At 39.8% G+C, this 14055-nt stretch overlaps 1 protein-coding gene across 5 annotated transcripts in view; it reads right to left on the minus strand.

Annotated features, from left to right (window-relative positions):
• The window catches only part of ARFGAP3 (ARF GTPase activating protein 3), a 61268-nt gene that overhangs the window by 32406 nt on the left and 14807 nt on the right, over positions 1-14055 (minus strand). For all 5 annotated transcript variants that reach the window (XM_088141578.1, XM_088141577.1, XM_088141580.1 and 2 more), the window contains 2 exons: positions 10789-10920; positions 9326-9409 (listed from right to left, as the gene is read on the minus strand). In XM_088141578.1, coding sequence (XP_087997704.1) covers positions 9326-9409; positions 10789-10920 — 216 coding nt within the window. The remainder of the gene's footprint in view (positions 1-9325; positions 9410-10788; positions 10921-14055) is intronic.

The raw sequence follows: 14055 nt of genomic DNA on the forward strand, positions 1-14055 counted from the left end.
GGAGCTACAGCGCTTTTAATCCAAGAGACAGAAAAGATGTCTACACCCCCCACTCTGTTCAAACATTGCTGGAACAAAAACTTCCTGCATGGGCTACTTCAGCCTGATTGACTAAATATGCCAGCTTATGATTCAGTTAAACTGTTTAGCTGTGAACGGCTCAACCCAGCCACCCTTCTGCCTCGACCACCAGAAGAGGCTAACACATCAGAAGGCCCCCATGACTGCCATCAGGTTTTAGAGACTATTGTTGGAATTCGCCCTGACCTCCAAGTTGAACCTTTGAACTTGGCAGAATGTCAGTTTTGGACTGATGGTTCTTTTTTGGTTGAAAATGGGGTCCACCAGACAGGTTTGGCTGTGGTCACCACTGATGGACCTATTTTACTACGTAAACTGCCCTCCCACTGGTCAGCCCAAGCAGCTGAACTGTTAGCCCTTATAGAAGCTTACTACCTTGCCAAAGGGAAAACAGCCAACATTTTCACTGATAGCCACTCACATACGTGCTGCTCTTTGGAAAGCCCGAGGATATGTGGGGGTGATGTCATGCCTGCAGAAACTCACCAACTTTTGCCCCTCATTCCTGTAGAGCCTGATCACCCACTTTCCCTCTCTATGATTAGAGAGATCATCTTGATCCACAAGGAAAGTGGAAGGATGGGTAGTGGATTGTTGACAATCGTGTTCAACTACCTCTTCAAATCCTGTGGATGGTTATCAGAAGAAGTTGTGCCATGGCCCATTGTGGCCCCAAACCTCTTGTTAAGTGGCCTTCTCAAAGATACAGTAACAAGAAGCTGAGGCACCTTTGCCAATCAGCTGTAGCTCAATGTACTATTTGCCACAGAAATAACCCAAAGAGTGGTAAACCTACCCCTCCAGGCCACCTCCGTACTGTTCGATACCCAGGGGAAGCCTGGCAAGTGAACTTTACTGAACTTCTAAAAAAAAAAAAAAGGGACCCAAAAATCATCTTTTGGTCTTTGTGGATTTGTTTTCCAGATGGCCTGAAGCCTTCCCTGCTTCATCTCAGCATGCAGGAAAAGTGGTTAGGGCCCTAGTGGAGTACATCATTCCAAGATTCTCGGTCCCTAAAGGGTTAAATCAGATAACGGCTGGCACTTCACCTCTGAAGTCACTCAGCAAGTCAGTAAATTCCTGGATATCCCTTGGTATTCACATTCTAATTACAGGCCTCAGGCTTCAGCCGGGGCTGAAGACATGGATCGGGGCTGAAGACATGGATCGTACTTTAAAAGCTCAGCTTGCAAAGCTTTATCAGGAGACTCAGTTGCCGTGGCCCAAAATATTGTCCCTTGCTTTAACATGTATCAGGGCTATGCCCAGAGGGCCACTATTGCTGTCCCCCTTTGAAATGCTTTATGGGAGACCGTTTGTATCTCATGAAGTGCAAACTGCATGGATTGGTGAAAAGAACATTTCTCAATACTTGCAGAAGCTGGCGCAAGTTCTATCCTCTATTTCTCTGCAGGTCCGAGATACCTTGCCAGTCGCTCCTGCGCCCAGCCAGGCCAGTGGGTCAGAGTGAAGGAGCTGTTCCCATCTTGCACTGATCCGAAGTGGTCCGAGCCGAAGCAAGTCCTCCTGAGCATGCCAACTGCTGTGAAAGTCGAGGGGATCAAAGCTTGGGTGCACGGATCCAGGATCAAGCAAGTGAAGGAGCCCCCCAGACACTTGGCAAGTTTCCGCAGTCGATGGACTTAAATTAAAATTGCAGCGTTCTCTAGCTTCACCAGCAGATCTTTTCAAGGACTAATTAGGTCCACCGGTAGTGACCTAATTCAGGAACAACCAGAAGATTTGGAACTATAAACTCTACCAGCCACACGATCCTTAGATGTGCTGGCTTGGTTACAAACCAAGTTATGGAACTGATATTGTTCTCATTGTGTTGATTGTTTGTTTTGAAATACTTTTCATTTGTTGTTGGTTTCCCCGCACCTTTTGGGGAAGAGATAAAAATGGGGCTGATTACTATTTACTGGAGGGGGGATGCCTTAATGCCCTGGATGCCCAGGGACAGATCAAAGAGTGTTTGTCTGAAGAATTTGATCATAAGCCTATTGATAATTGAAGTGTTTCTTTTGGTTGACAATATTGATGCTCATATCCAAAGGTATGGAGTCTGGAAACCACCCCTCCTGCACCAACTTACAAGGTAATACGTAGAGAGGATACAGAGAAGTTTGTGTCCCGTTTATAGCCTAATACGACATATATGTATGATACTGTTGTTTTATCCCCTAACCCCCAGTGGGAGCAATGGTTGGAATCTATGTTTTCAGATTCAAACCCTGGGAAAGCGGAAAGCGGGGCCCCAAGTGACACCAGACCTTGTACTGGGACCAAAAACTTGGAGCACGGGTAGCTTCCCAGGAAAGTGTAATGTTACCCTAATGGTTGACCCTGTTAAAAATATGGGTCAGTATGAATGATGGAACCCTGTTATCCATCTGAGTACAATGAGTTTGAACATTTTTTCTAACCTGTGGAAAAGGTTTATGGATGTAAAGGGAAAGAGAGTGAGTGAGCGAGCAGGTGCGGGCAGCAGGATGTGTGATGAGCAATGGTTGTGGATTGCTAACTGCTATAGAGTGTGTATATGTGTGTGTAGGAGGAAAGGAAAAGGAAAAGGAAAAGGAAAAGGAAAAGGAAAAGGAAAAGGAAAAGGAAAGGAAGATGTATATGGTAAATTTAATCTTATTTATTGTTGTCTCCAAATAGATGAAAAAATTATAGACCAGATGTGTAAAATTGCCCATGTTCCAGTTCAGACCTGGACAGGAGGGCTAAATCTTGGATGGTTTGGTGATCGCTTTTCTGACTGGAAACGCATATGGTTAATGATTTTATTGGCTTTTGTTGGACTCCTGTTTTTACCTTGCTTAATTCCCCTTATACGAAATGTTGTTGCTTCCACGATTGATGGTTTAACTGTAATTGCAGCCCCCAGAAATCAAGCCCAAGCATCTGCCAAACTTATGATCCTTCGCTTTCTTCTGAAAACGTATAAGTAAAATCACATACATAAGAAGCATCTTATGTTCAAAAGCAAAGGGAGGAAATGAAGGGCATTATTTTAATATATGATTTTATATTCTATATATATATTTCAGATAATGTATAAACATACATGTAACAGTGCACTCTATCTTACTTATAAAGGGTTAACTTGCTTTTGCCTTCCAAGAGAGCACAGCATTCCCCCACCCCATTTCCTTTAGAAACAATTAGCCAGATGCCTGACTGCCTTTGACGCTATAAATTAGATCAGTACCAGGCAAAGAAAAGTGCCAGAAGAAGTTTCGAATTCCAAAGAAGAGATAAGGACCGACATGGGGTGTTTCCTTGGTAACCAGAAGAAAAAAGTTAAACTTAGATTCACCTCTTTAGGACCCACCTTTACTCCTCCCTAGACCATCCCAAAAATCCCTTGTATGGGTATGAGGGGATGTACTATTTGAATACATTTGTAACTGTCTATAAATTCCTGGGTTCACCCAGATGTGTCTTGGCCAAAATATATCTGTTTACTCTCAAGGAAGCCTTGTCTCAAGTTCTATTTGGTTCTCTGAACTTGGGTAAACAAATAAACAAAGGCGAGTGCCTAACATTGTCGACCATGAACTCCTCTGTATACCAAAGTATTCTAGAGTCAAATGTGAGGCCATCTGTCCAACAGCTAAAGCTTGGCCGATATTGGGTCATGCAACAGGACAATGATCCCAAGCACACCAGCAAATCTACAACAGAATGGCTGAAAAAGAAAAGAATCCAGGTGTTATCCAGTCAAAGTCCAGACCTCAACCTGACTGAAATCCTGTGGCGGGACCTCAAGAGAGCTGTGCATAAACAAATGCCCGCAAACCTCAATTAACTGAAGCAATGTTGTAAAGAAGAGTGGGCCAAAATTCCTCCACAACGATGTGAGAGACTGATAGTCATACAGAAAATGACTAATTACTTCAAGTTATTGCTGCTAAAGGTAGTTCTACAAGCTATTGAATCATAAGGTCTACTTAGTCTTTCACACACGGCTTCTCCATTTTGGCTTTCTTCTTGTAAAATAAATGATGACATGGTATATGTCATGTGTTGTTGTTCATCTGAGGTTGTATTTACCTACTTTTGAGAACTGCTAAGGACCAGATGATTTTTATTATGTCCTGATACGTAAAACCATAGAACTCAAAGTGGGCGTACTTTCTTTTTCACACAACTGTATATAAACAGGGAGCAAACCCCACACTCACTAGCACTGAAGATGTTACCTAATCAGGTAATGAAATGCCTGCAAGAAAACAACCAAGCTCAGAGAACCCCAAGGACTCTACAGTTATGATAGTGGAATATTTTACTATTAGTTTGCTTGTACAAAAACACATTTACATCTGTAAGATTCCTTCTAATCTTGATTAAACAGATTTAGAATTGTTACAAATCGTTACATTTGATCACACTGAGCAAATGAAGAAAGAGAGCAAAAGGGGCTTGACAGGGAATTCAACTGATAAGAAAGAGGCCAAGGAGAGGGGAGACAGCAGAAGAGCCAGGGAGGTGGAAGGGCTGCTAACTGTTCCCTAAGTGATGCTCACTGCTCATTGTATGACAAGGTGCTGCTTGCTGCTAGTTTCAAGGTAGGTTCAGGAGGCACATAAGAAAGCCAGCTTGCCAGTGAGCAAGTTTACTGAGTGAACAAACAGGACCTTGGCAAGACAGACACTTTTTTTGCGGTTAATCTGAAAAACATGAAGACAGAAGGAACTTCTTTTGTGACTTGCAGAGAATGTTTGCTTTCCTTCCAAGGACAGAATTTATATATGTTATAAGGGTGAATGCTCTCATGGAAGAGAAGATAAAGGATCCTGAGGTAAAGCTGTCTGTTTTCCATCTTATCAGGGAAAATGATGAACTCTTGGATCAGATGCGGAAGCCCTTGAAGAGGGAATATGGCATCAATAAACTTCCCAGGAGACAGGTAGCCAAGGTGAAAGTAGTGGAGATGGAGGAATGTAATATAAGAAAACTCAGCCTGTCAAGAAGTCCTCTCATTTCCTGAAGCATCAGAGCAGACTTCAAAGTCTCCACACTGATGTTGTTTCCAGACCCTGGACACAGAGCTGCCACCACAAAGAAACTGAGTAAAAGGTCTCTCTGGGCTCTGCAAAGGGAGTTTTTCTGCCTGAAGTGAAGGGTATTGGAACAGCCACAGTCGGTTAACAAAGGGGTGCTTTCTTCCTGGGGCACTAATTCAGGAGGAGACAGAAAGTGTCCCAAGTTCTTAAAACCCATTGGGAAATATCCCTTTCTATTGAGACACGAAGAAACAAATAGTACAGCCAAGAGCACACCACAAAAATACTACAGGGGACTAAGAAGCAGTAAGCAGGAGGGTGAAGAGCTAGGGGCACAGGTGAATGTTTCTTTGCTCCTTCTTGTGTGAACACATGGCCCAGGAAGAGAGGGAATACTGAAAGTGAATGAACAACTGGCTATGCAGATGTGGTCAATGAGAACAGTTTGGATTCTTTGATAATAGGATGTTTCTCAAATGAGGGACTACTGGCAAGAGATGGGCTGTACCTCACAAGACCTGAAAAGAATATGCTTGGAAGGTACTTTGCAAACCTGAATCCAGTATTTCCATACTGAAAAAAGAAGGGAAAAGAGAAAGTCCAGAAAATGGTACAACACCAAGTGCTGGTACTGGGAAGGGATCTAGGTTGTGGAGGAACCCAATAATAAACACAAAAATACTGGAAGGAAATGATCAAGTTAGAATAGGGTTGGAAAGGATCATAAAAGTCATCTAGTCCAAGCCTGTTCAGTGCAGGATCCACTAGAGCAGCGTTTCTCAACCTTGGGGACTTTAAGAGATGTGGACTTCAACTCCCAGAATTCCCCAGCCAGCATGCTGGCTGGGGAATTCTGGGAGTTGAAGTCCACATCTCTTAAAGTCCCCAAGGTTGAGAAACACTGCACTAGAGCAACTCTGGCAGATGACCACATAGCTTCTGTGTGAAGATTTCTAGTGAAAGAAAATTCACTGCTTTATTTGAAATTTCATACAGCCAGGAAGTTCCCCCGACATCTAGTCTGAACCTCCTTCCTTGGAGTCTTAACTCACTGGTTCTGGTCCTGTATTAGAAAATAAGTCCACTCCTTCTGTGTAAAAAAAAATTAGATATTTGAGGACTGGTATTCTATCTCCCCTCAACTGTCTCTCTTGAAGGCTTAAACATATCTAGAACTGCTAACCACCCCTCACAGGGCTTGGTTTTCAAACCTCTCACCTTCTTGGTAGCCCTCCTATGAACCTGCTCCCATCTACCATTGCCTTTTTAAAAATATGATCCTCAGAACTGGTCACAGTACTCCAAGCAGGGTGTAACTAGGGGAGAGTAGACTGGAACAATTACTTTCTGTGAACTGGACTCTGTGCTCCTATTAATACACCCACTGCTCAAGCCTGTTAATAGCTTTTTTAATCTTCTCTCTTTTATCTGAAGTATTAGCCATCTTTCCAAACTTCTGTCATCTGAAAACGTGATGAACACTCCGTCAACTCCCTCATCCACCTCATTGATAAAATGTGTTGAAAGCACAGGGCACAGGATAAAGCCCTGTAGAATTCCATTCAATACTTCCCTCCAAGCTGTTGAAGCCTAAACAAACACTTTTCAGCTGAGTCCCTTCAGCCAATTGAGCATCTAACAATAGCAAGATACAGCTCATACTTTACAATTGTATTAAGGAGAATATCATGAAGACTTCCTCAAAGGCTTTCCTGAGGTTCAGATGCATTATGTCTACTGCATTCCCCAGATAGTAATTCTGTTGAAGAAGGAGATATGGTAAATCTGACACAGTTTGCAACAAATCCATGCTGACACCTGTTAATTTTAGCATGCTTATTCAAGTGCTCACAAATATGCTGCTTCATAATCTGTTAAAGGATCTGGGAGGGGATATATAATAGCAGTCTTCTCCATTTCCCCAGGTAGAACTTACAGATTAAAACTGAGAGTAGTCATCAGGTTGCAGTTGAGAGTAGTCATCAGGAGCAACTTCCTGACTGAACAAGCTGTTAGCTAATGGAACAGATTTCCACATGCGATCTGGAGATCTTCACTGGAAATTTTCAATAGAGACTGGATGCTCATCTATCAGAGATGCTCTACTTGATCCTGCACTGACCAAGGGATTCGACTAGATGACTTCTATCTACTGCCTGCCCAAGTTGGTCTGTAGTAAACTCCTACAAAGGTATTACTTTTGTTGTATCACCTGTTATTGTAACCAAAGCACAGTCAACAGGATTTCTATGCTCCAATTCTGTGTATTAGTTTTCCTTTACATACAATATAACACCCACCCTTTCTGTTGGGTCTGTTCCTTTAAGTTGTAGCATTACAGTATCATGGGCCCATCATGAATATCATTCCATCAACTTTCAGTAATGCCAGTCCCATCAAATTTATCTTTCTGAGTTAGGATCTCTAATTCTCCCTATTATCCATCCTCTGGGCACTGATGTAGAAACACTTGAAGCTTTGAGTGGCATCACCTACCTGGACATCCGTTGGAAAACCAACTTGGCTAAGACTGCAAATTCCTGAGAAAGTTGCAGAAGAGGCAAGAGGCAAGATTCTACGGATAGAGATCTTCATGTCAAAAGAAATGCAGGAAGGTTGGCAATGTCTCAAAAATAAGAAGCTGGAAATCACACACCATCCAATGAGAAAAAAAGAGAAACAATTTAGAAAACTGCTGTGGATGCACAGGGAATTTCTACTGAGCTAAAAGTTACATGTTAGAAAATGGAAGATGGATGTAATCTCCAAGAAAGTGCACCAGAAAGTAGCAAACATCTGCAGAAACAGAAGGGCTAAAGCTCATAAAGGAACTAAAACTCATAAGGGGAGCTAAAAAGCAACAAAAAGGGTGGGATATATTTTTTTTTTGGCTGTATCAGTTGTAAAAGAAAGAAAAAGTAAGGGGCAAGTCTTATGCTGGGAGATGGTATAAGAATGACAGGTGATGGGAGGGGTATAATTCCTCAACTCCTGCTTGAGAACAGTGCTTTAATGGCCCTTAGTGGCAACCCAAGGTAAGTAAAGAGATTATCAGGAAATACCTTGCTACCATAAATGAGTTTAAGACTCTGGGAATAGACCAATTACTTCTAAGAACCTTGAAGCCCCTTTCTATGATCTTTGAGAAATCATGGACGATGTACACTGCTTGGAGAAATGCAAATGTTTCTATCTTCAAAAAGGGGAAAAGAGAGGACCCAGGTAACTAAACACCATTGACATTGATATTAGGTTAAACTCTGGGAAAGATTATTAAGCAGTCAGATTGTGAGCATTTAGAAAATAACACACTGCTTGGGCCTAGTATGGATTTGTCAAAAATAAATTATGCCAAGACAAAATCTCCTTTTCAAGTAGCACGACCATGGGACCTAGCATACCCTGACTTCAGCAAAGCATCCAATGAATTCTCCCATTAAACTCTACCAGAGAGGATGACAACATGTGGACTAGAACATCCTACCGTTGGATGAAAACAAAGATGGCTGAATAATTTAACGGATGTACATCAATGGCTCTGCATTAAGCTGGAAGGTGTTGAGTTGCATACCACAGGACTTTGTTCTAGGCCTTGTACTATTCAACATATATATCATTAAGTTGGATAAGGGGCTAGAAACCATGATCATTATACTTGCAGAAGACAAAAAGAGAGGGGTGGTAGTAGCATACATCTGAGTGTCACGATTCAGGAGGATGTGGAAATCAGCATAAAGAATTTCAACAGGGGCAATGCTAAACCTTACATTTAGACCAGAAAAAGGGATAAGTATAGGATGAAGGACAACCCAGACAGCAATACTTACCAGTCACTCTCTGGGGGAGATGGGCAGCATATAAATTTAATCTTAAATAAAAATAAAATTATTGTTCCTTTTTATTCTACATTGATCAGAATGTACCTAGACTATTGTGTCCAGTTTGGGGTACTGCATTTTAGGAAGGACAATGACAAATTGGAACACGTCCAAGATGATAAAGGGCCTGAAAAGAAAAGCTTAAGAGGAACAGCTAGATGCACTGATTTATTTAACCTGGAGAAGACTGTGGAGAGACACGACCAACTTTCAGCATTTTGTTGTGATGCATGGGAATACAGCAGGGGCCAACAACGTTTCAAGTGCTACTGAGACATCTCTAATGATGATCCATGTTAGTTCTATTACTCCACATATAGGTAAAATTCCATATAATCAAAAACTTACCCGGGTAGAGCTGTGAGATGCAAAGAAGTCTTCTTCTTTCTCTTGAGGTGATAAAGGAGGGGCTCCACAGGCATCTATCCATAACTAAAATACACAGCAGGACATCTCATTATAAATGAACTAAAGCATATAATTATGTTCTAAACATAATTAGTAGCATTACAAGTTTAAATTAAACTTTGATGTGAAGACAAAACACAGCAGTGCAACTATTACTGGAAAGGATGTATAAACATTTAAATTCTAATGACTGATACAACATTTTACAGTGGCTGCTAAACTTTTGGCAGTCTTCACCAGGATAAGTAATTCTGAAAATCTAATTCCTTTATCCATGGCCATTTGCCAGCTGGAGCTGATAGTCCAAAATATCTGGAATGGATTACTTGTCTTTTCAAATCCAGAAACAGAGTCTGCCTTTTTTTATGGCAACTATAAGCAGATGAGAGCAGGGGTTTTACTGAGTCTACATCAATCATTCTACTGCAGAGATTAGATCTGCAGCTGATACACATGTTTTAAAGAGTAGTTTCCAATTTAAGGTTTTCACTGGCTCTTTAGTTTGAATTGTTACTTTCTGTTAAGTTTTAGATTAAGATATTTTATGTTTTAAATTTAAATATTTTATGTTTTAAATTAAGATATTTTAAGTTTTAGATTAAGATATTTTATGACTGAAATTCACTGGGATCCAAACTACTACTATTTTTAACAGCCTTTAGTGCTGGGTGAGGAAGTCTTTTGTGGGCAAGGACATACGTGCATAACCTTTTTGGGGGAAGGCAATGATCTACAATGTGGATGGAACAATAATACATACAGAAGTGGGAGTTTGTCAGGTTTTTTTCGCTTTTTGTTTGTTTTAAAGTGTATTTTAGGGCTTACACTACAGTTTTCATCTGTTTCCTAACTAATGTGGAAAAAATTGTACCATCAGTTCTCTGCAATCATTATACAACACTGAACAAATTGCCTGTGAACAAGATGAAATTGGTGATGAAAATTAACATGTCAGGTGATCACATGCTTGTAATTAGTAAGGCTGCAAGTTCAGATTCAGAAAAGGTGTTCTGGAGTATATCTATTACAATTCTTTAAAGCAGCTGCACTTCTTCCCAGGATCTAGTCATGAGGCTCAATAATTTCAGACAAATGCAACAGTTTTTGCAAATTACTTGTAGGGTTCCAACCAGGTGTATGTACTTTGCCACACAACAAGAACAGTATGGTATATTTTATCTTTGTATATGAACTGCTCATATAAGCAGAGAAGCAAAACATAATGGTAATATTAATACTGATACTAAAAATACAATAAGCTCCACCTTTCCAAATTAACTGCAGCATTTTAATGCATCTGAATACCATGAAATTTGTTTCATTTTAGCTTTATAAATATTAGGATCAGTTATAGATATTAGGATGACTGAATCAGCAAACACTGTAAAATGTACATTACTTACATCAGTGCCATGTTTCCGTGTTGCCTGAGCTGCAAGAGATCTAATCTTGTCTCTGTAGAGCTGCGCAGTACGACTGCTGTACTTGGCACTGGTATCATTTGTGGCACAACCATGCTGATGAAAGAATGCAAACTAAAAAAGAAATACCAACAAGATGTGCTTTTTTAAAAAATGGGGGATGAATTTGGCATTTAAAATTTGGTGTAAGCAAATAAAATGAAAACTAATTCATTATTAAGATATACTTCTTCAGTTATTCAATTAAAACAGTTTGTTTGTACCATATACTCTCATCCTCTACATGAGATGCCCCTGACAACTACCTGGAAGCTATGGCTGGTCTGCAATGTAGCACCTTGAGTAATTATGAGTGCTTCTCACTTCATTCGGGGAACACCAATTTCAAGAGTTACACTGGGTATCAGTTGGCTTCTGGGTTCAGAACCTGGATATCTTTTGAACCACCCACTTTCAATGGTATCTGCCCATCCAGTAAGATCTGGAAGGGAGGATTCTCTTTGGGTCCCTCTTTTGAGGTAATGTCATCTTCAAGGGCCACAAAGGTTGTTCTGTTCCACTGCTGCCTCCCTTTCTGGAACAGCATTCTCCCCAAACTTGCTGGGATTTAGAGAGGCCACTAAGATCTGGCCATTTCAGGTAGCCTGTGGGATTAGACAGCAATAAGTTTATGCTGCTGAGTGCATGCTCCTCAGTGCAACAGAAGGGATGATGCTATTACGTGTACAGTTTTGCATTACTTTAGCCCTTTTTACTGAAATGGAGTGTATGTCACTTAGAGTTGGGTGCTACTGAAGTGGCACATAACTCTGAATAATAAATAATAATAAACATATGCCCAAATATGTGTAAGTATGTTTTTATTAGTTTCAGCTACTCCCAGAGATAACATAATGGTAAAAGTATCTATGCAAGATATATCCTACAATAGTCTTTGGTAACATAGAACAGTCCCAAACATTATAAATTGGGACTGGCTTCAAATATTATTGCTTGAGGTAAAGTATCACAAAACAATATTGTTTTTAATAATTAAAAATCATGGTTTGCAAACATCTGTGCTGCCTTGGAGAGAAGAGGTGAATGACAATAGGCTTTGGTCTTACCCATTGATCAAGGACTATTACGAGAAGGTATTATTTCTTTCCAGATGACATTTTTTAAATTTATATCAAGCAGAGAAGCTTGCCATTCTTCTTTCTGACAAACAGCATATTCAGTGGCTACTGACTTTGGACTCAGTAGTAGAAGCAGTAGTAATTTTAATTTTCCTGTGTCTATAACTAGACACAGTACAAAATAATAAAATGCAACATCAAGAGATTAATACAATAGCATACTATAATACAAGATCACAACTAAAATAACCTGAATGGCCTCTAATATTAATCATTAAAATTTATACTTAAACATGTTTTTGCACACATAGTACTTAAACCAGCTTCACCAAGGCTCATAAAAATAATTTTCATTACCTTTTTCATCAAAAAGAAAAATCAGATTCCAGGTGTAATTCTAGTGGAAGCTGGTTCCAGAAGATTGGCACTAGATGGAAAACAGCTCTCAGCTGTGATATAGATATTTTAGGAAGAGGAAATACTAGTCAGCCCTGGCTAGACAACTGGGTTGAGCTTGTAGACTAGTGAGCTACAAGCAGATTGTCCAAATAGCTATGTGAATGCAATTTAGAGAAATTGTACAAGATAGCTAAATATGAAAAATTATTTTAAACCACTCAATGAAAAATCAGAAGGTTCATAAATAAAAGTTTATACGTGCTTCCTTGCCTATACACTAACACTCAGAGTATGGGAAATAAACAGGATGAGCTTCTTCTTTTAGTACAGAAGAGCAAATAATGATTTAATATGTGCAATCCACACAAGACTCCCATGACTCGACAAGAGTAATTGAAGGGTGCCATCTTTTTCAAAAGGAAGAAAAGTAATAGAAAGAAGAGTTACAATGTATGTTAAAAAATAACCATTCCTGCTTAGAAATCCAAATAAATTAAATTGGTAATGCTGTAGAAAGCAGCTGGTTAAAGTAAGTGGAGAAGGCCTTAAAACAATATTGTTGTTGGTATTTACTGTCATCCTCCTAATAAAGACAAGTTGCAGATCTTTTAAAGGATCTGTAGTGATGGGAGACTTTAATTACACTAACTTACTAAAAGGTAGAATTACATTTTTGCTTCCTGAGAGGCAAACTCTGTCAAGTATGTTCCTTTCTGATTTGTCTTGCTGACAGGTTTTTCTCCAGAGTGTGGAAGAAGATATAAGGTTACTCTTGGCTTCATAATACCCAACATCAAGTTGAAAAAGTGAGAGCAGCAGGAACTTTAGGGAGAAAATTATAATGCAATATTGGAGTTTTTGATTTTAAGGAAGTTAAAGCCAAGTGAACACATATCAAAAAGTAAATTTTAAAAGCTCAGAGCAATAACAATCACTTCTATGGCAAGAGAGGGTTAAATTAAAAGAAACTCAAGTTGGGAGCCCTTAAAAGTGAGATATTAAAGTACAGCTGCAAACAATTATAGGCAATGTCTCTATACAAATGCACAGGATATGGGGAGCAAATAGAAAGAACTAAAATTCTTAACGCAGGAAAGTGAATATGATTAGTAGGTATTACTGAAACCTGGTGGAATGCAAGGTTTGAGGATTTTACTTATTCAAAGAGAATAAGCCAGGAGGGAAAGGGAAAGAGGAGTGAATATATTTATTGAGTATATATGTGCACTTATATTGAGAAAGAGGAATTTGAGCACAACAGTCCAGACAAGAGCATTTGGATAATACAAGGAGAAATAACAAAGTAGTGCTGACTGCCAAGCCAGGCATAATTTTGGGGTTAATGCCCTCTTGGACCAGAGTGTGGAACTTTCTGAGTGGAGAAACATAGTAATAATGGGAGATTTTCAGCACTGTTGAAAATCCAACTCAATTAAGACTCCTCAATGGCATTGCTGACTATTTCATTTTCAGAAGTCTGAAGAAGAAACAAGAGGATTGGATCTGAGATCTGATCCTAACAACTAAGGAAGCAGTGGAAATTTTGAGAGGAAGTGACTATGTCATCTTGAAGTTTAAGATACTACCAAAAGAGAAAATGGATCATAGTCATACATGGATTGTAGGAACGCCAATTTCAACAAGCTTAGAGAAGGCAGGATCCCGTGGATAGACACTCTCACATTAAAGGGAGCCAAGAAATATCTCAAAAGTAACATTCTGGAAATGGAAT

This window comes from Python bivittatus, unplaced genomic scaffold (genome assembly GCF_059951505.1).
Source record: "Python bivittatus isolate LINGU-HERP-01145 unplaced genomic scaffold, Pbiv_v1 ctg000330_np1212, whole genome shotgun sequence".
Lineage (NCBI taxonomy): Eukaryota > Metazoa > Chordata > Lepidosauria > Squamata > Pythonidae > Python > Python bivittatus.